General features: G+C 38.4%; 1 protein-coding gene across 4 annotated transcripts in view; it reads right to left on the minus strand.

The window, feature by feature from the left end:
- The window catches only part of EFCAB3 (EF-hand calcium binding domain 3), a 122509-nt gene that overhangs the window by 22626 nt on the left and 76585 nt on the right, over window positions 1–23298 (minus strand). For 2 of the 4 annotated variants that reach the window (XM_039250638.1, XM_039250639.1), the window contains 3 exons: window positions 18325–18378; window positions 9883–9970; window positions 6196–6272 (listed from right to left, as the gene is read on the minus strand). In XM_039250638.1, the coding sequence (XP_039106569.1) occupies window positions 6196–6272; window positions 9883–9970; window positions 18325–18378 (219 nt within the window). Of the gene's footprint in view, window positions 1–6195; window positions 6273–9882; window positions 9971–10624; window positions 10653–11135; window positions 11224–18324; window positions 18379–23298 lie in introns of those variants that run through there. The other 2 variants (XM_039250640.1, XM_039250641.1) reach the window with 2 other exon arrangements.

A 23298-nucleotide genomic window follows, 5' to 3' on the forward strand; every position in this document is an offset into this window, starting at 1 on the left:
TAGAACTCTACATCCTGAAGCTTTGGAATTCACTTTCTTCTCAAGTGCACATGGTACATTCTCCAAGACAGATCATGTACTGGCTCATGAAGCAGCCCTCAATAAATATAAAAGAATTGAGATCATACCATGTACACTTTCAGATCACAATGCTATGAAACTTGAAATCAATCAAAGGAAGAAGTCTGGAAAACCTCCAAAAACATGGAGGTTAAAGAACACCCTACTAAAGACTGAATGGGCCAACCAGGCAATTGGAGAAGAAATTAAAAAATATATGAAAACAAATGAAAATGAAAATACAACAATCCAAACTCTTTGGAATGCAGCAAAGGCAGTCCTAAGAGGAAAATACGTTGCAATCCAGGCCTATTTCAAGAATCTAGAAAAAGCACAAATACAAAATCTAACAGTGCACCTAAAGAAAGCTAGTAGCAGAGCAGCAAGAACACCTCAAATCCAGCAAAAGAAGAGAAATAATAAAGATTGGGGCAGAAATAAACAATACAGAATCCAAAAAAAAAAAAAAAAGTTGAACAGATCAATGATACCAAGAGTTGGTTTTTTTGAAAAATAAACAAAATTGATAAACCTCTAGCCAGGCTTCTCAAAAAGAAAAGAGAGAGCACCCAAATAGACATCACCACGAATGAAAATGGAGTTATTACAACCAATCCCTCAGAAATACAAGCAATTATCAGGGAATACTATGAAAAATTATATGCCAACAAACTAGACAACCTGGAAGAAATGGACAAATTCCTAAATGCGCACACACTTCCAAAATTCAAACGGGAAGAGATAGAAAATCTGAACAGATCCACAACTAGTGAAGAAATTGAATCAGTTATCAAAAATCGTCCAATAAATAAAAGCCCTGGGCCAGATAGCTTCCCTGAGGAATTCTAACAGACATTTAAATCAGAGTTAATACACATTCTTCTCAAGCTATTCCAAAAAATAGAAATGGAAGGAAAACTTCTGGACTCATTCTGCAAAGCATCACTTTGATTCCCAAACCAGACAGAGACCCAGCAAAAAAAGAGAACTACAGGCCAATATCCTTGATGAACACAGATGCAAAAATTCTCAACAAGATACTAGCAAATCGAATTCAATAGCATATAAAAAGAATTATCCACCAAGATCAAGTGGAATTCATTCCTGGGTTACAAGGCTGGTTCAATATTCACAAATCAATCAATGTGATATATCACGTTAACAAAAGAAAAGATAAAAACCATATGATCCTGTTGATAGATGCAGAAAAAGCATTTGACAAGATACAACATCGCTTCTTAATAAAGACCCTCCAGAAAGTCGGGATAGAAGGAACTTACGTAAACATTAATAAAAGCCATTTATGAAAAGCCCACAGCTAATATCAACCTCAATGGGGAAAAATTGAGAGCTTTCCCTTTGAGATCAGGAACACGACAGAGATGTCCACTCTCACCACTGTCGTTTAACATAGTGCTGGAAGTTCTAGCATCAGCAATCGGACAATAAAAGGAAATAAAAGGTATTATAACTGGCAAAGATAAAGTCAAACTTTCACTTTTTGCAGATGACATGATACTCTACATAGAAAACCTGACAGACTCCACCAGAAGTCTACTAGAACTGTCCAAGAATTGAGCAAAGTCACGGGATACAAAACCAACGTACAGAAATTGGTTGCATTTTTACACACCAATAATGAAGTAACAGAAAGAAAAAACAAGAAACTGATCCCATTCACAATTGCACAAAAAACCATAAAATACCTAGGAATAGACCGAACCAAAGATATAAAAGATCTGTATGATGAAAACTATACACAACTTTTGAAGGACATTGAAGAAGACACAAAGAAATGGAAAAACATTCCATGCTCATGGATCGGAAGAATAAATCTTGTTAAAATGTCATTACTACCCAAAGCAATCTACACATTCAATGCAATTCCCATCAAAATTGCACCAGCATTCTTCTCAAAGCTAGAACAAACAATCCTAAAATTTGTATGGAACCACAAAAGACCCCAAATAGCCAAAGTAATAAACTAAAGAATAAAACCAAAACGGGAGGCATCACCATCTCAGACTTTAGCCTCTACTACAAAGCTGTCATCATCAAGACAGTATGGTATTGGCAAAAAAACAGACACATAGACCAATGGAATAGAATAGAGAAGAATAGAGAACCCAGAATTGGACCCACAGATGTATGGCCCATTAATCTTTGACAACACGGGAAAGAGTATCCAATGGAAAAAGGGCATTCTCTTTTTTTTTTTTTTTACAAATAGTTTATTGTCAAATTGGTTTCCACATAACACCCAGTGCTCATCCCCACAAGTGCCCTCCTCCATGCCCATCCCCCCTCCCCCCCCCCACATCCATCAGTCCTCAGTTTTTGTCAGCATTCAAGAGTCTCTCATGGTTTGCCTCTCTACCTATACCCCACCATTTCCCCCCTTCTTCTCCCCCTTGTTCCTCAGTTAAGTTCCTCCTAATCCTCCTATATGTGCAAACATATGATATTTGTCCTTCTCAAAAGGCAGCCTCTTTAACAGATGGTGTTGGGAGAAATGGACAGCAACATGCAGAAGAATGAAACTAGATCATTTTCTCACACCATACACCAAAATGAATTCAAATTGGATAAAGGACCTGAATGTGAGACAGGAAACCATCAAAACCCTAGAAGAGAAAGCAGGAAACAACCTTATTGACCTCAGCCGCAGCAATTTCTTACTTGACACATCTTGAAAGGCAAGGCAATCAAGAGCAAAAATGAACTATTGGGACCTTATCAAGATAAAAAGTTTCTGTACAGCAAAGTAAACAATCAGTTAAACTAATAGGCAACTGAAGGAATGGTTGCAAATGACATACTGGATAAAGAGCTAGTATCCAAAATCTATAAGGAACTCACCAAACTCCACATCCAAAAAACAAACAATCCAGTGAAGAAATGCACAAAAGACATGAACAGACACTTCTCCAAAGAGGACATCCAGATGGCCAACAGACACATGAAACGGTACTCATCGTCCCTCCTCATCAGGGAAATACAAATCAAAACAACACGGAGATACCATCTCACGCCAGTCAGAGTGGCTAAAATGAACAAATCAGGAGACTCTAAATGCTGGAGAGGATGTGGAGAAAATGGGCACCCTCCTACACTGTTGGTGGGAATGTAAACTGGTGCAGCCCCTCTGGAAAACAGTGTGGAGGTTCCTCAAAAAATTAACAATAGAACTCCCCTATGGCCCAGCATAACACTGCTAGGAATTTACCCAAGGGATACAGGTGTGCTGATGCATAGGGGCATGTGTACCCCAATGTTCATAGCAGCACTCTCAACAATAGCTAAATCACGGGAACAGCCTAAATGTCCATTAACTGACAAATGGATCAAGAAGATGTGGTTTATATATACAATGGAATACTACATGGCAATGAGAAAGAATGAAATCTGTTTATGTGTAGCAACATGGATGGACCTTGAGGGTGTTATGCTAAGTGAAATAAGTCAGGCAGAGAAGGATAGATACCATGTGTTTTCACTTATATGTGGAACAGGAGAAACTTAACGAGGACCATGGGGGTGGGGAAGGAGAAAAAAATAGTTACAGAGAGGGAGGGAGGCAAGTCATAAGAGACTCTTAAATACTGAGAACAAACTGATGGTTGATCAGGGTGGGGGAGGGGGGAAATGGCTGATGGGCATGGAGGAGGGCACTTGTGGGGATGAGCACTAGGTGTTCTATGGAAACCAACTTGACAATAAACTATAAAAAAATAAACATTAAAAAATATATTAAAAAAGAATGAGTACATATTCTAGTGAACTAGGACAGACTATATAGTTGATTGGAGATCATGTTCTAAAAAATTCTTGAGAGAAAAATGAGTACCTAATAGACATTTCATATAAAGGACAGCGTCCTTTGATGAGATTTAAACTGGAATCAAGTACTTGGTAGAAAACCAAATATGTAGGCAAAGTGGCCTTTGAAAGATGTCCATGCCCTAATTCCTGGAATCTCTGAATGTATTACTTACACAATAAAAAGGACTTTGCAGTTATAATTAAGATAAATTATCGTTGATTATCTGAGTGTGTCCAATATAATTACAGGGTCCCCTAGGCAGCCAGAAGCACGAAAGATGTGGCAAAAGGAGAGATCAGAGAGATTCAAAAAACGAGGACTTAGTTTGAAGATGGATGGGGCGATGTGATGTGGAATGCAGATGGTCATATGGGGCTGAGAGAGACTCCTAGAAGTCAGCCCGGAGAACTGCAAGGAAGTAGATTCCACCAAGAGCCTAATACGCTTGGAAGTAGATTTTCCTTTAGAGCCTCTTGGTAAGAAGCTGGGCTGGCCATCTCCTTCATTTTGGCCTTGAAAGGCCCAGAGAAGAGGAACTAACTGAGCCCATCTGGACTTCTGACCCACAGAGCTGTGAGATGATACATCTGGGTTGTTTTAAGCTGCTGAGTTTGTGGCAATTTGTTATGGCAGCAACAGAAAACTACTGCACCCAAATGTGCCCCAATTATATGCATGTGAATGTTTTGAATAGAGTTAAGGTTTTTTCCAAAGACATACTCAAGGCATTACCTGGAACCAAAAGTAAACATGTATTTTCTAAAATCAGTGAATGAAGAAATAAACCCAGAACAAAGTATATCCCAAATGGCACTAGAATAAAACTTATTTCATATCACAGTCAAGTGTTATGTGATATGAAATTTCTAATTTCTTCTAATATTTCTAGCGTTTAGTAGGTATTACCCTGATTCATGCAGCCTTTCAACAAATAAGCATGCCTTCTTTTTTTTCACGTTCATTTATTTAAAATTTTTTTAATGTTTTATTTATTTCTGAGAGAGAAAGAGACAGACACACACACAGCATGAGCAGGGAAGGGTCAGAGAGAGAGAGGGAGATACAGAATCTGAAACAGGCTCCAGGCTCTGAGCTAGCTGTCAGCACAGAGCCCGATGCGGGGCTCGAACCCACGAACTATGAGATCATGACCTGAGCCACCCAGGCAACCCAACATTTATTTATTTTTGAGAGACAGAGAGAGAGAGAGAGAGAGAGAGCGAGCGAGCGCATGAGCAGGGAAGAGGCAGAGAGAGACAGACACAGAATCTGAAGCAGGCTCCAGACTCTGAGCTGTCAGCACAGAGCCTGACACAGGGCTCAAACTCACGAGCCTTGGGATCATGACCTGAGTTGAAGTCAGACACTTAACTGACTGAGCCACCAGGAGCCCCCAATAAACTGTTATTATTAAGGCATTTAGCTCAGTTTTATAATGAAAAATGCAATTCCATCTTTTGTTTTTCAAACCAGCTTTTCCAGCAATAAAGGCGATTCTTTGGTTCCTGTTTTTTCAACTGGTCCCAAACTTGGAGGGTGAAGCGTTAACCTTCCCAGAACCCAAACAGAGTCATGCTTGCCTTTCTCTTTTGTTTTCTTTTCTTTTTTTCTAGTGAGTCATGCCTTTGCGGATTCCAGTCTTTCTGCCCAGAGTGCTTCCCTTGTGCTGTCTGACTCATGCTCATTATCCAACCTTCTCTGACAACCTTCTTCTGTCCTCCCAAGACCAAGTCAGGAGACTGTCTTTTATGCTTCCATAATACTTTGCACTTCCCCTACCATAACTTGTGTCATATTGTGATTTAAATCATTTTAATCAAAAATTCACGGTTTAATGGTCTGACTTTCCTGAAAGACTTCTTATCAGGGCAATGACCATGTCTGACTTGTTACTTGTTATATTTCCCAGGCTTAGTACATTGTGGCCTTTAAATAAATAGTTGCTATTTGGGCTGATAAACTGAAGGAAGTTTAGCTGATTTTATCATTATGATTTTTTTTTTCCTGTGAGAAATCCTGGGGCTTCAGTTGTATATATATTGCCCCATTACTTCATTTTTATTTGACTTTGCGTTTGTTCTTTTGCATACCCACACATTATTTGAATAAAAATATTTGTCCAGGATGGTCCAAGCTCTAGGAAGATGTCTGATTGAAAGTAATCATCTTTTCTTCCCACAAATTAGACACTGGATTAGAACTTCTGGTCTCAAACAGCAGAGGACAACAGTCAACCCTTAAAATTGTAGATCTCAGAGAAGAAGATGATCAGATATGCCAAGGGGCTTTCATTTGGGAATGATTCTCATTACCTTGTATTTGTGAAGCAGTCAGCTTCCTTTCTTTGTGCTGTAATTGGCGTGGGAGAGGTCCTGGTAAATCTTTATCCCTGGAAAGACATGAGGAGATTTAATACATATGTGAAACCAGCAAATGTTAGTTCCATTCATCAGTTTTTTGCTGACTGGAATGACTATGGGTCACAGTATATCCAGAGTCTTACCACCTAAGGAACCTGTTACTGTCACTTACTACAGGATATGGAGTGATAAAATGCTGGCCATGAGGTCTTGCTCTGCCCTACACATGCCCATCGCCCTTACATCCTTAAAAACAACTCTTGATTTTCCCCATTTTACAAAAGAGAAAACTGAGGCTCAGCAGGATTAAATAACTTGTCCCAAAGTACACAGATAATAGGTAGAAGTCCTGGGATTCAGACTCAGGTTTATCTGACTCCAAAGCTCAAAGATATAAGCTCTACATTATTCCTATTGGTAAAATGTAAGTTGTTTCAAATTTTTAACAGGTATAGGGGTGCCCGAGTGGCTCAGTTCATTAAGCATCTGACTCTGGATTTGAAGGCTCAGGGCATATCTCATGGTTTGTTAGTTTGAGCCCCACATGGGGCTCTGTGCTGACAGTGTGGAGCCTGCTTGGAATTTGCTCTCTCTCTGCTCCTCCCCTGCTCATTGTGCACACACTCTCGCTCTCTCAAAAGAAATAAACATTGAAACATTTTTTAACTGGTATAAATAATCTTTAAAATTAAAAAAATATTTTTAAATGTTTTATTTATTCTTGAGAGAGAGAGAGAGAGAGAGAGAGAGAGAGAGAACATGAGCGGGGGAGCGGCAGAGCAAGGGAGGGACACAGAATTGGAAGTTGGACACTTTACCGAATGAACCACCCAGGTGCACCTTAACTCGTATACATAATTTTATCGTGAATAACCTTATACTGAAAACTTAGTATCTATAATTATTTTATGACTTTAATTGCCAAGTTGTATTTTTACCAGCACATGAGAGGGGTAGATCTATCTACATCTACATCTATACCTATATCTATATATAGTCTATATGTATATCAACCATATCTATGTATTTATCTATCTACTGAGAGAGAGCACTTCTGGAAAGTTTGGAACCCTGGGTGACTTTTCATTTTCTCAGATAAATAAAATCTGGAAAAAGAGAAAAACATATGAATACTTTGGGGACATTTTGTATAGATCTGCAGGAGGTTATTAGTTTAGGAACATAAAAGTATATTATGAATAAGTGGTTTTGCTTACAAGATAGTAATTTAAAGTAGATTTAAGTAATAATAATTTTATATGTTAATTTTAAAATACATTTAGCTTTGATACTAAACTAAATGTTTTATTTTTTATTATTTTTTAATGAAAACATTTTAACGTTTGTTCCTTTCCTGAGAGAGAGGAGACAGAGTGCGAGCAGGGGAGGGGCAGAGAGAGAGGGAGACACAGAATCTGAAGCCGACTCTTGGCTCTGAGCTGTCAGCACAGAGCCTTACACAGGGTTTGAACTCACAAACCATGAGATCATGACCTGAGCTGAAGTCGGATGCTTAACCAACTGAGCCACCTAGGCTCCCCTAAAAGTTTTAATGGAATCTCCTAGTTTTTATATTTTTACAAGAGGCGATTAAAATGAAACTGGAATACTACACATGGTAATTTTAAAAGTTATCATTAATGGATTTAGTCTCCTCGACAGTATCTAGTATGTTCAACTCATGTTCAAAAAGGGACCTAGGAATAAAGGAGGTAATAAGGTCTCAAAACACACCCATTCCCAACTTTTACAACATGGAATTTTACCTATTAGTTTATTTTCTTTGCTTTTACCAACACTGATTTCTTCTTCTGGTAGTTCTGTTCTTTCACTTCTTTGAATCTCTAGAAACTCCAGTTTGCCTTTACTCAGATAGGTTATTTTATATTTGTTGTATTTCTAAATATAAACAAATTACTTTTGCATGACATAAATGATGCAGTAGATGGAGAAATATGAAATTCTCAAGAAGCAAGAGAAAAGTAAAAAGCCAGGTAACATGATGTCTTTATTAGTGACGTTAAAAAAAGGATCCTCTCAGCAGAATTTCAGACCACATGGGAAATAGTCTTTTTATTTTATAATGTTTCAAAGCTTTGAAGAACCTTAGATTTGGTAAGTGCCTGGGCTAGCCTCTCATCTCATGTAGGAATTCCCTCTACGTGTGGTATTGTCTAGCCTTTGTGTGACTCCTTTCAGTGACAAGAACGTCACTAGTTCAAGAGACAGCTTGTAATGCAGGGTGAGGGAACAATGAGATCAAGGGATTTGGCAGCTGGAAGGTAAAAAAAAAAAAGGTCCCTTGAAAAATGTCAGGAATCTCTTCCTGCAGCAGCGGATGCTAGGAGAAATACTCTCCAAGTGGCACAGGAAATGGATGGTTGTGAGGGAGAAAAGGCTTTTCTTCTTGTGCTCTAGTAAAATATAGATTAGGCTCTTACTTTTAGTCATTCATGGCTACTGTTTATTGGAAGTTGTAGTTATCAAACAGAAAAAAGCTCTTGTTAATATCACAGGCAAATCTCCCTTCCCAATTTTAGCTCAAGGTGAGTCATGGCCAATTTACTAGATTTCATTTTACCCATCATATTTAAGCTACAGACCTTCTCTATACTGACTTGCTTAGGGAATTAGGTCTTCTTTGTGATCTTCTAATGTTATTTTTCTTTCAACTGCACTCAAAATATTTTACTGTTCTACTGACAACTTCTTAAACACTCTAGGATATTCTGTCTCCTTACACAAAAATTGTCTCTCATATGGAGGAACAGAAAGAACAACTTTCTGTTTCTCCGATCAAAAGGATATATATTTTTTCTTTTCATAAAAAATCTCTATCTTCAATTCATATGCTTTGTTTTATAACTAAATTTATCACAGGGCACTTGAAGAACATTCTCATTTGTTTCCTCATAGCCTTTATGAGTATTAATATATTTATCAGCTTAATAATTCTTTTTTTCCATATATTTTATTTTTAAATTTATTTAAACTCAAGTTATTTAACATACAGTATAGTATTGGTTTCAGGAGTAGAACCCAGTGATTCATCACTTACATATAACACCCAGTGCTCATCCCAGTAAGTGCCCTGCTTAATACCCATCAGCCATTTAGCTCCCCGCCGCCTACCTCATCTCCAGCAACCCTCAGTTTGTTCTCTGTATTTGAGTGTCTCTTATGGTTTGCCTCCTTCTCTGTTTTTTCAAAAATTTTTAATGTTTATTTATTTATTTTGAGATAGAAAGAGAGCAAGTAGGGGAGGGGCAAGAGAGGGGGAGAGAGAGAATTCCAAGCAGGCTCCATGCTGTCAGTACAGAGCCAACTGTTGGGCTCAAACTCACAAATTGTAAGATCATGACCTGAGCCGAAATCAAGAATCAGATGCTTAAACGACTGGATCACCTAGGTGCCCCCTCTCTGTTTTTATCTTCTTTTCCCCTCCCTTCCCCTATCTATGTTCATCTGCTTTGTTTCTTAAATTCCACATATGAGTGAAATCATATATATATGTCTTTCTCTGACTTATTTTACTTAACATAATACACTCTAGTTCCATCCACATTGTTGCAAATGGCAAGGCACCTTAACAATCCTTGATCTTAATCTATTTATCACCTGAATACATTCATTACTTACCTCTTGCCATGGGAGCTGGGTACCTTTTTCAGAGGATTCAGCCCAGTTGATTTAATATCAGGAACTGCCATAGGGCCAATAACTCTGTCTGGAATTCAGAAGATATGAACAGGATCAAATCACAGGTTAATTCCTCTAGTTTCTTTTGCAACTTCCCTAGCTTAAAACCTAGAGTTTGAAGTCCAGGGCCTTGAGGAATCTTAATATGTGCAAATTCAAGTTAGATGTGTGTGCAAAGTTGGAAGGCCATGTAGAAGAGCCCCTTCACTGTCCAGATATCTCTAAGCAAAGTTTCTTATCATTGTCCATCCCCCTTCGAGGAGTAAAAATAAGTGGTACCATGTGACATAGATAAAACATCCTAGAAAGATGTGGAAAGAGTTATTTAAAGACAAATTTATTTATTTATTTTTTAAAAACTATTTTAATTTTTAAAAATATTTTATTTATTTCTGAGAGAGAGAGAGAGAGAGAGAGCATGAACAGGGGAGGGTCAGAGAGAGAGGGAGACACAGAATCTGAAACAGGCTCCAGGCTCTGAGCTAGCTGTCAGTACAGAGCCTGTCTGTCGCGGGGCTCGAACCTACCAATCATGAGATCATGACCTGAGCCGAAGTCGGACGCTTAACCAGCTGAGCCACCCAGGCGCCCCGAGACAAATTTATTTTTGAAATCAGTAGAATATTCACGTCATAACTGACAGAGGATAAAATGCTACAGCATTTCTGAAATATTTACCTACTTGTTTATATCTTGGATACTTTAGTGGTAGTAAGTAGATTTTCCCAGGATTTCCTTCTGGGAGGTCCCTCCCTGCCTCGTCAGTTCTTACGAATCCACTGGTCTTCCTTAAAAGTAGGAGTGGAGGTAGGATACAGTGCTGTTTCTCCACCCTAGACTCTCCTGAGTGGACTTTTAACCATTAGAGCCTCCCTAGTCCTGGCTTTCCACTTCTGCAGAGTTTGGACATCAGGGCCTCTGGACCCGAAGCTGGTTGGTAGGGCTTTCCCCTTTTAGTGCTGCTTTCCCCTCTCAAATTAGTTTTTCAAAGTGTATTAGGTGGTTCACTGACAAGAACACTGGGTTGCTGATTTAGAAATAATAGACAATCAAATACTATGAACCCACAAAGAAAAAGCCTTTGTATGTTTAGTTATAGTTTGATCCATCTTCCCAGCTCTTCACCTCAGAACCTGGAAAGCCAGTTGTTTCTAAACAATTCAATTACATGTGTTCACAGTCTGGAAACCTACCACAGAACTGGGAACTCCGGAGAGGATCAACGATTTAGGCACTTGAAAGGTGCTGTGAAATCATCCTCATGGTGCAAAATAATCATTACTTTAAAAAACTACCTTCAATCTCTCTTAGAGATGATAGATTGAAAAAAAAAAGGACACAGCATAAAATTCCTACACAATCCAGATATTTACCTACTATTAAGCTGTGCTACCTACCACTTCTGGGCCTCAGTCAGATCAAGAATCCAATAAAGGGTTTGTTCCGTCATACAACTGTGACCTCATTCACTTCTCAGCCTCAAGCCCAGGTGACAAGGACCTCCAAGATCCTTCCGACTTTAAAGCAAGGGGTTTTCAATGTGGTTCATTTAGTATCCTTGGCGTATTGTGGATGTGAATTACAGAATGGGAACATTTTGACACTGTCAGGATTTCGGAGAAGGGGAAGGTTTTTTTTGTTTCGTTTCGCTTTTAATTTGCTATTAATGTATTTCCATGTTAAACATTAGTGAGTTGCAAGTTGTTTGAATGAAAAATTTTACTGAACTGCCTTGATTGAGTGGTGATTAAGAACCATTTCATTAATTGTTTCAGCCTAGAAAGGCCAAAAAAATACCCTAAACTCTCATAGGTGTATAGAATGTGGTATTATTGGAAAGAGTGATTTAAAAAGAGCAATTAAAAAAGGATCATGATTGTTTTAGAAACTTTAATATTCAAGATCTGACCTGCCTCATGGCACTGTAAATCATCTAACACAAATTAGGCATATCTTTAGTCTTCATCATGGCTAACCACAGATACCTTTGGCACCCAAGGTTTAGCTCAAACCCCCAAATCGTTTCAGGCCTCATTCAGGAGCTGTAGTTCTAGAGGCTTCCTATTCCTGCTCCCAGAGTTTGTTTATTATGAGCATAATTTGACATTTCCCTAGTCTTTCGGAACTTGGGTACATTGCATCCCATTCTGGTCTGGGATACAAAGGGAAAGAAAGAGGTGGTTTAATTTACAAATGAATTAAACAAATATTTAATAAGGGCCTACCATGTTATGGGCCTATCAACGTTAAAATGGGAATAATGGGGGCGCTGGGGTGGCTCAGTTTGTTGAATGTCTGACTCTTGATCTCAGCTCAGGTCATGATCCCATTATTTGGGAGATAGAGCCCTGTGACAGGCTCTGTGCTAACAGTGTGGATGCTGCTTGGGATTCTCTCTCTCCTTTTCTCTCTGCCCCTCTCTTGTCTGTGCGTGTGCTTTCTCCCAAAAATAAAAAAACAACTTTAAAAAATGGGAATAATGGCATTGTTATTGGATGGGATTGTTGAGAAATATATTATTATTTTAAATATTATTTAAAATTTTTTTATGTTTTATTTATTTCTGAGGGAGAAAGAGAGATTGAGACAGCATGAACAGGGGAGGGTCAGAGAGAGAGGGAGACACAGAATCTGAAACAGGCTCCAGGCTCTGAGCTAGCTATCAGCACAGAGCCCAACGTGGGGCTCGAACCCACGAACCGTGAGATCATGACCTGAGCCGAAGTCGGACGCTTAACCGACTGAGCCACCCAGGCGGCCCCTTATTCTTTTTTAAGTTTATTTGTTTTGAGAGAGACAGAGAGAAAACAAGTCAGGAGGGGCAGAGAGAGGGAGAGAGAGAGAATCCCAACCAGGCTCTGAGCTGTCAGCACAGAGCCCGATGTGGGGCTCGAAACTGTGAACTGTGAGATCATGACCTGAGCTGAAACCAAGAGTTGGACGCTCAACTGATTGAATCACCCAGGTGCCCCTGAATTTTCTTCTTTTTTAATCCTGAATAATAATCCACTATATGTACCGCATTTTATTTATCCATTATCTGTCATTGGACACTTGGGTTTCTTCCACCTTTTGGTTACTGTGAATAATGTTGCTATGACACACTGGTGTACAAATAGTTCTTTGAGAACTTGCTTTCAATCTTTTGACTTTATATCCAGAAGTGGAGTTGTTGAATCACAAGATAATTCTATTTTTAATTTTTAAAAGAAAAATTGTTTTCCATAGTGGCCATTTTTTTTTTACATTCCCACCAAAAGTGCACAAGAGTTCCAATTTATCCACATTCTTTTCTTTTCTTTTTTTTTTTTATAATAGGCACCCTGATGGGTATGAGGTCACATATCTTATTGTGGTTTCAATTTATATTTCCCTAATGATTAGTAATGTTGAGCATCTTTTCATATGCTTGATTGTTATTTGTATATCCTCTGTGGAAAATTGTCTATTCAATTCTCTTGCCTACTTTTTAATTTTTTTTTTTCTGTTGTTGAGTTGTAGTAGTTCTTTATATATTCTGGATATTAACCACTTATTACATAAAATATTTTCAAATATTGTCTTCCATTCTGTAGGTTGCCTTTTCACTCTCCTCATTGTGTTCTTTGATGCACAGTAGTTTTAGACTTTTATGTGGTCCAATTTATTTATTTTTTAATTTTCATTTATTTACTTTGAGAGAGAGAGAGAGCAAGAGAGAGAGTAGGGAGGGGAAGAGAAAGAGAGAGAGGAATCTCAAGCAGGCTCCAAGCTGCCAGTGCAGAGCCCAACATGGGGCTTGATCTCATGAAATGTGAGATCATGACCTGAGCTGAAATCAAGAGTCGAACACTTAACCAACTGAGTCACCCAGGCACCCCTAAAAACCTAAATCTTAGGGTAAAGTCTAGTTCATATTGTACAGTTAAAGATATATGAGCCTGAAGGAGAGTATCTCTTCAGTTCTGTCATTTACCAGATTAATGGGAATTGTACTTTTCAGGAAAAAAATGTAGCTACCTTCCTGCTACAGATACTGCCCCATTAGGCCAATTTTTTTTTTACAGGCAGATTCCTTCGTTTCTCTCCCTGGCTGTTTTGCTTTCAGTGAGTGGAAGCACCTTGAGGTCAGAAGCTGAAATGTTCTATGACAGAGTCCTGGGAGATGTTCAGTGAATGACTGGGGAAAGGCAAGATGTCCCTCCCCTTTGGGGTGCAGAAATTGTACGTCACCATAGCTCCCTCATCTTTGGCTTTTCTCACTCCTTATCATCTAGAAATCATCAGAGTATGTCAGCATGAAGGAAATATTATTTCCTACCTTAAGTCTGGTAACCTGGATAGGTAAAATCCTTTGGGATGCCCTCATCCTTTAATTCCCCAACCCCCCAATTTTTATTTAAGTTCTAGTTAGTTAACATATAGTGTAATATTGGTTTCAGGAGTAGAATTTAGTGATTCATCATTTATATATAACACCCAGCGGTCATCACAAGTTCCCTCCTTAATACCCGTCACGCATTTAGCCCATCCCCCACCCACTTCTCCTCCTTCAATCCTCAGTTTCTTCTCTCTAGTAAAGAGTCTCTTATGGTTTGCTTTCCTCTCTTTTGTTCTTAAAAATTTTTTTAATGTTTATTTATTTTTGAGAGACAGAGCATGAGCAGGGGAGGAGCAGAGAGAGAGGGAGACACAGAATCTGAAGCAGGCTCCAGGCTCCCAGCTGTCAGCACAGAGCCCAACGTGGGGCTTGAACCCACGAACTGCGAGATCATGACCTGAGCTGAAGTCAGTCGCTCAACTGCCTGAGGCATCCAGGTGCCTTTCCCTCTCTTTTTTTTCCCCCCTTCCCCTATGTTCATTTGTTTCTTAAATTCCACATGAGTGATGTCATATGGTATCTGTCTTTCTCTGATTGACTTATTTCACTTAATAAGTGAAATACACATCATCACAAATGGCAAGATTTCATTTTTTTGGATGGCTGAGTAATAATATTCCATTGTATATATGCTACATCTTCTTTATCCATTCATCTGTCGGTGAACATTTGGGCTCTCCCCATAATTTGGCTACTGTAGATAATGCTGGTATAAACATCACTCTGTTCTAGCCAGAATGGCTAATTTGCTTTTTCTCAAATACTGCAAACATGCCTTTGTATAAAGGCATTTACACTTGCTCTGCCCTCTGCATGGAGTGCTCTTCCCCAGATTATTTATGGTTTACACCCTTACATCCTTATTTTTTTGCTCAAATGTCCTTTATCAGCAAGGCCTTTATTATGTATCTTCCCCCACTTCCAGCATCCCCTATACTCTCTTTCCTTACTCTATTTTTAACCTGTAATCTGTCATTCTATTATCTTATTTGTTTATTGCATATATCTCTTTACTAGAGTGTAAGTTTCATGAAGGAAGGGATTTTTGTCCTAAGCATGTAGAATAATGCTTGGCCCAAGGTAGACACTTAGCTGATTGTTTACATGAATGGATACATGCATCCCTTCAGCAGATACCTACTATCTGCTAGGGACAGAAAATAAAGACTTAAAAAAATGGTATGTCTACCCAAAAGTAGCTGACAAGAGAAGTGGGACAAGTTCATCCAAATTCAAGTTTTTATGATCTGTGAGTAAATACTGGTGACAGAAGTCATCAAAATTAATAGGGTGGTATATACAAGAAACTAAATATCCCAGGGGGTGGGCATGTATTAAGTTTAGTTGCACCAATAATCATCTAACCAGAACCAAATGGGATTAAGCGCTGATATCACTTAATTTACTTGTGGGCATATCCTAGCCAGCTTAGAAGTGGTAGACTGGGGGCACCTGGGTGGCTTAGTCGGTTAAGCGTCCGACTTTCGCTTAGGTCATGATCTCGCGGTCTGTGGGTTCGAGCCCCGCATCGGGCTCTGTGCTGACTGCCAGCTCGGAGCCTGGAGCCTGTTTCAGTCTGTGACTCCCTCTCTCTCTGACCCTCTCCTGCTCAAGCGGTCTCTCTCTCTCTCTCCTAGAAATAAATAAAACATTAAAAAAAAAAAAAGAAGTGGTAGACTGGTGTGATATTTATCTGTGGGGCTGATCGTCCCAGGATATAAGCTGGGTTCCACAGACAGGTACGCTGGATAGATAGAAAGTGCCTTTGGGTTGGGACTTATATTGGGGCCACTTCTTATTTATTTTTTCCACTTAAAGATTTTGACAAGCACACAGGTGCAGATTTGTCATTTTTCTGTTTTTTCAGCAGATATATTTTTTTTTGGGTCAGTCCTGTACTTTAAAAAAACTAAAATATAATTCACATACCATAAAAACCACTCTTTTAAAAGTGAGAGTTCAGGGGCGCCTGGGTGGCTTAGTCGGTTAAGCGTCCGACTTTCGCTTAGGTCATGATCTCGCGGTTCGTGGGTTCAAGCCCCGCGTCGGGCTCTGTGCTGACTGCCAGCTCAGAGCCTGGAGCCTATTTCAGTCTGTGACTCCCTCTCTCTCTGACCCTCCCCTGCTCACGCTGTCTCTCTCTCTCTCTCCTAGAAATAAAACATTTAAAAAAAAAGTGAGAGTTCAGTGTTTGCTAGTATATTCACAAAGTTGTACAACCGTCCACTATCTACTTCCAGCAAAATTTCATCACCCAGAATGAAGCCCTGTACCTCTAGCAGCTACTCCCATATTCCCCTTTGGTTGCCTGTAGGTAACCACTAATCTGTCTTCCATTTCTATCAATTTACCTATTCCTGACATTTAATTTAGACAGAATGATATAATATGTAGACTTTTTGTCTGGCTTCTTTCACTTAGCATAATGTTTTCAAGGTTCATCAATGTTGTAACATGTATCCATACTTCATTCCTTTTTATGGCTGAACAGTTACAGCTGTACTGACTGGTCATATTTTGTGTATCTGTTTATCAGCTGATGGACATTCAGATTGTCTTGACTATAATGAGTCACGTTTCTATGAACACTCTTGTACAAGTTCTTATGTGGACATATGTTTTCATTTTTCTTGGGTATATCCCATGGGGTGGAATTGCTGGGTTATACAGTAACTAGGTTTCACATTTTGGGGACTGTCAAAAATTGTTTTCCACAGCAGCTGTATCATTTTACATTCCCACCATTAATATAGGAGGATTCTAATTTCTCCATATCCTCATTAATACTTATTAGTGTCTTTTTTATTATAGTCATCCAAGTGGGTGTGAAGTGTATCTTATGGTTTTGATTTGCATTAAAATTTTAAAAAAATGTTTATTCATTTCCTGAGAGAGAGAGAGACAGAGTGCAAGCAGGGGAAGGACAGAGTGAGAAGGAGACACAGAATTTGAAGCAGGCTCCAGGCTATGTGCTGTCAGCACAGAGCCTGATGCAGGGCTCGAACTCAGGAACTGCGAGATCACGACCTGAGCTGAAGTCAGCCGCTTAACCGACTGAGCCACCCAGATGCCCCTGATTTGCATTTCTTTAATGACATATGATGTTGAACATCTTTTCATGTGTTTATTAGTCATTTTTATATCTTTTTTTGAGAAATATCTATTTAGAGCTTTTGAATGTTTTTAAAGTTGGGTTATTTGTCTTTTTATTGTTGAGTTACAAGGGCTCTTTATATATGCCTTGGATACTAGACCCTTATCAGATATATAATTTATAAACATTTTTTCCTATTCTGTGGCTTGTCTTTTCATTTTCTTATCATATCCTTTCAACCACAAAAGTTTGAATTTTGCAACTAAAAGAGAAGGAACAGATCTTAATCTTATTCATCTTTTTCATTTTTCAAAATGTTCATATTTTTTAGTTTCTTTTTTTAATGTTTATTTATTTTGAGAGAGAAAGAAAGAGACAGGATGAATGTGAGTTGGGGAGGGGCAGAGAGAGGAGAGAGAGAATCCCAGGCAGACTTGGTGCTGTCAGCACAGAACCTGACATGGGGCCCCAACTCATGAAATGTGAGATCATGACCTGAGCCGAAATCAAGAGTTGGATGCTTAGCCGACTGAGCCACCCAGACACCCCCATTCACCTTTTTCAGTTTATTGATAAGGACACTAAAGCCCAGTGAGTTGAATTAATCTCTTTAGTGGCAGAGTTAGGAACACCAGCTTTATGTAACTGCACTGTATATTGCATCAAAAAAGGTACCAAGTAACTAGAGATAAAAACAAATTCATCACAAATAAATCCATTAGAAAACAATGTAAAATATCTGATAATCACATGTGATGCAGTGTGGTATGGATTATAAAAACGAAAGGAACTCAGAAAAACAAGAGAGGTGGTGGTATACAGTCACCTAGCAGTAAGTAGATGGAGGATAGTAACTGACAAAATGACTATGGGATTGAAACATAGGAGTAAAAGTATTAAATTCCTTCACATCAGGCCTTGCACTCACCTTTAGTATCATGTGCAGTTTTCATCAGCTTGTGCAGTGGCATGATTCCTTTTGCTGAAAGGATTAAGATTAAAGACAAGATTAAAAGTAAAAATTATATACATTGCTGATGTTTCAAAAAGTAGAGTAGAAAGATATTATAATTTTCTTAATTTTTTCTCAGATGGGTGGGAAAGTGAAGAAAATGTCAGTTATAGGTGATATGCCTCTTGTATTTCTCAAAAGTTTTGATTTAAATCCCAGTTAAGGGGCGCCTGGGTGGCTCAGTTGGTTAAGCAACTGACTTCGGCTCAGGTCATGATCTCACACTTTGTGGGTTCGAGCCCCGTGTCGGGCTGTGTGCTGACAGCTACCTCAGAGCCTGGAGTCTGTCTTCAGATTCTGTATCACCCTCTCTCTCTGACCCTCCCCTGCTCACGCTCTCTCTCTCTCTCTCAGAAATAAATAAATCCCAGTTAGTTAACATAGAGAGTTATATTAGATTCAGGAATACAGTATAGTGATTCTACACTTCCATACATCACCCGGTGCTCATCACAAGTGTGTCCCTCCATCCCGAGTTGGTGATACCGCTCCCTCTTGATTCATACTCTTTTGGTGCCTTAATGGATCAAACTCCAGAAAAATTTTTTTGAAAACCATTATAGAGTCAACATCAAAGGCAAGACTATTCATTTATCATCTTTTAGGATGAAAAGAAGTGAAATGACTTTGGAAATTTATTGACTTGAGGAGGATGACCTGTTTCCCATTTCATTTTCATTTGTGCTTTGGTTATGAACTGTTCACTAAGTATATACCATTTAATGGTGCGTTTTTTCTAGTGAATTCTCTTGTGAAATGCATGCATAAAATATTTGTTATGATATGAACTTCAAAATTCTCCTCCCCTTGCCATACCCCACCCTATGGCCAGGACAACAACCAAACAAGTACTTTAACAGTACTGATTCATTTCTCCCCCCTCTCACAATGTTGGGTAGTTTGGTTTTTTTTTATACATAAGGAGATAAAATCAGGAGAAAAGTGCTGGATATAATGGGTCAATTCTCCAAGTTTGGTTTAGTTTGGCCAGATAAAGCCAATAATGTACTATTTTAATATCAAGAAAGGTCAGTTGCAGGTTATGGGAACATGGAAAAGTTTTTGGTAGCACATTTTTAGGCTGAGAAGGCTATGTAGTAGCCTTTATCATGGAGAAGGCAGTAATTTATCATGGAGAAGGCAGTACCCATAAAGTAGATGTATTTTCTTTATGGGAAGGGAGAGATTAATATTAACACAAAACACATACTATGTAATTAAGAAAAACCTATCAAACATCTTTATTCTGTCCCTTCCCCCTCATTCTTCTCTTCTCTATTGCTTGGTTCTTCTCCTTACTCACAACATTAGTTTGCTAGAGGCATCTTGTTACATTGTAGGATGCTGCATGTGACGCCATTTTGGTTGGGAATGTGTCTTGGAAGATTTCTGTTTTTGACAAGAGGCAGACTATTTTTACACAGTAGGTTTCTTTCCTAAATGTATATTAGAGTTTTTCTATAGCCCTAATAAGTATGGTGTTAGAAATTATCATTCAGAACTCTACAACCCAAGCAGCATTGCAGGGCAGAGTAGAATATTTTTTAAAAAATTAATGTTTTATTTATTTTTGAGGGAGAGAAAGAGCATGATCAGCGGAGGGTCAGAGAGAGAGGGAGATACAGTTTAACCAACCGAGCCACCCAGGCGCCCTGAGAGAGGGAGATATGGAATCTGAAGACAAGCTCCAGGCTCTGAGCTATCAGCACAGACCCTGATGTGGGGCTTGAACTCACGAACTGTGAGATCATGACCTGAGCTGAAGTCGGACGTTTAACCGACTGAGCCACCCAGGCGCCCCCAGTGTAGAATTTTGAATGTTTACCATCAAATGATATAATTTTTAGCAAGTCTGAAGTTGTTCATACAGAAGCGTCATTTTCACGTTATTTTGCTTAATAACTGAAATTTACTTTTGCTCCTGACAAAAATAGAAATGGTGAAATGAGAATTGGAGAAAAGATACTTAAATGTAAAAAATGCTGTTATTTAACAAAAGGAGTATATCTAGTTATCAGAAATTTGTAAGTGAAAACTTAAATAATCGGTAGTACATATTTGAATGTACAAAAATGTCAATACAATATTCAGAAATAAGATCTGTTCCCTTAATACCTACATCTATAAAGAAAACTTAAGAAGTGGACATGGAAAACAGTATGAAGTTTTCTCAAAAAATTAAAAGTAGAACTGCCCTATGGCCCAGCAATTACACTACTAGGTATTTACCCAAAGGAGATAAAAATACTGATTTGAAGAGGCACATGAACCCCAATATTTATAACAGCATTATTTATAATAGCCAAATTATGGAAAGAACCCAAATGTCCATCGACTGATGAATGGATAAAGATATGACATATATATACTTTCTCTCTCTGTCTCTCTCTATACACACACACACACACACACACACACACACAATAGAACATTAGTCATCAAAAAGAATGAAATCCTGCCATTTGCAAATGATGTGGATGGAGCTAGAGTATATTATGCTAAGCAAAATAAGTCAGTCAGAAAAAGACATATACCACATGATTTCACTCATACGTGGAATTTAAGAAACACAACAGATAAACATAGGGGAAGGGAAGGGAAAATAAGATAAAAATGAGAGGGATGCAAACCATAAAAGACTCTTATATACAGAGAACAAACGGAGGGTCACTGGAGGAGTGTTGGGTGGGAGATGGGCTAAATAGGTGATGGACACTAAGGAGTGCACTTGTGATGAGCACTGGGTGTTACATGTAAGTGATGAATCACTAAAATCTATTCCTAGAATCATTATTACAACTATAACTAACTAGAATTTAAATAAAAAGTTGAAAAAAAAGAGTACACTTATCATGTTGAGCACTGAGTAATGTATAGAACCGTTGAATCACTATATTGTATACCTGAAACTAATATAACACAGTATGTTAACTACATTGGAATTAAGATTAAAAACTTAATAATAAATAAAACAAAACTCCAAATAAAAAAAAAAGAAGTGGACATTGAGTAGTAGTATTTGGGGAATTAGTGGAATATACACTACTGTTGGAAATTTCTAAAATGATGAAACATACTTTCAAATGTCTACATTTTCTTTACTGCACTGTGGACTTCACAGAATAAAATATATTTGGAATGGGCTTACGTAGTGGAGAAAGCAGTGGAACAGCAGGCTGGACGTGTGAAACATTTATGTGTAATAGAGACTAGAATGAAAGAAAAAAAGAGGCAACACTACTAGGAAAACAAGTAGAAGCAGGAATGAAAGAAAAATAATCTATTATGGAGACAGGGAGAAGAGAAAAACAGGGAAAAGAAGAAATGGAAGAATAATGGAAAAGTAAGCAGGGAGGATTGGGAAGGTGGGCTTTCCTAGCTTTGTAAAAGGTTTTTAACAATCAATTCTGATTTGCAGAACTCCCGTGTGTGCTCTGGGGTTTTACATAGTTTTACATAACTACTTCTTCAGAGTGACTCAGATTGGTTATTATGAGAATGACCTGCTCATTACAGGTCATAGCAGAATACGGCTGCTAGGGTTAATGAATCTTCAATTATCTGAAAGCAGGAGACTAGAACCTTTATTAGTCAATCAAGAGGCATTTATTGAGCACATTGAGTCAAAAAATAGTCTTGTTGAGAGCAGGAACTTTGCTTGTCCCTTTTAATTGCTGAATTTCTTTCTTTTTTATAATGTTTGGGTACTCAATAAATGCTTATGGATGAACACTGATCTTATACATGATCAGAGAGGATTACTTCCAGTGTCTCTAAATTCAGCATCATGATTTTACCTGCTGGGATTAAAAACTACCAAGCAGACATTTCTGAAAGTTTTCTGGCATCAGTGACAGAAGCAGCAATCTATGGGATAGAATGGGACCTATTCAAAGGATTTTTTTTCTTTACAAATAGTAAAATACAACAGGAATTATTTGGAAATGTTTAGTGTGGGTGCCCAGAATTTAAATTTATCTTCTCTTATTAAGATTCATTTTGTAGATTTTCCATAAAACACCTTAAATTATTCTTAAATTCTTTTTGAAACACAATCAGGCTTTCAAAGACATATCAATTTTTACAAAATCATTCTCATTGAAGAATGCTGGCGCAGAGAGCAAATCAAAATTACTGAAGAATAAGTACAGATTGACATTGTGTGTGGGGGCAAGGGGACAGAAGACAAGTTTTACCTTGCCTCTCTGGGTAAGTTTCACAGCATCATTTTCAAACCATCCATTTATTATTTCTAGTAGAGACTGTGGCATTTTGGCATTGGAAAACTTATTTTAGAAATAAATATGCTAGGGTATCTGGGTGGCTCAGTTGGTTAAGTGTCTGACTCTTGGTTTTGGCTCAGGTCATGATCTCACAGTTTCGTGAGTTCAAGCCCCACCTTCCAGGTTTTGGGCTGGCAGTGTGGATGGAACCTGCTTGAGATTCTTTCTCTTCCCCACTCTTTCTGCCCCTCCCCAACTTGCACTGTTTCCATCTCTCTCAAAATAAACAAAACAAAAAAAAAACAAAAAATAAATATGCTAAGAGGGCTGCAAACAAAATGTAAATTTCACAGGCATCTAAAAAGGAATTTTAGGTCATTAGACATACCAATCTGTAGGTAAGATTTTTTTTAATGTTTTAAAGTTTTTAAAAAAATTTTTGAGAGTCAGAGAAATAGAGACAACATGAGCAGGAGAGGGTCAGAGAGAGAGGGAGACACAGAATCTGAAGATAGGCTCCAGGCTCTGAGCTGCCAGCACAGAGCCCGATGGGGGGCTCAAACCCACGAACCATGAGATCATGACCTGAGCCGAAGTCGGATGCTTAACGGACTGAGCCACCCATGCACCCCTGTAGGTAAGATTTTTTTAAAGTTTATTTTTGAGA

This window comes from Hyaena hyaena, unplaced genomic scaffold, assembly GCF_003009895.1.
Source record: "Hyaena hyaena isolate Hyena2069 unplaced genomic scaffold, ASM300989v1 scaffold_378, whole genome shotgun sequence".
Classification (NCBI taxonomy): Eukaryota; Metazoa; Chordata; class Mammalia; order Carnivora; family Hyaenidae; genus Hyaena; species Hyaena hyaena.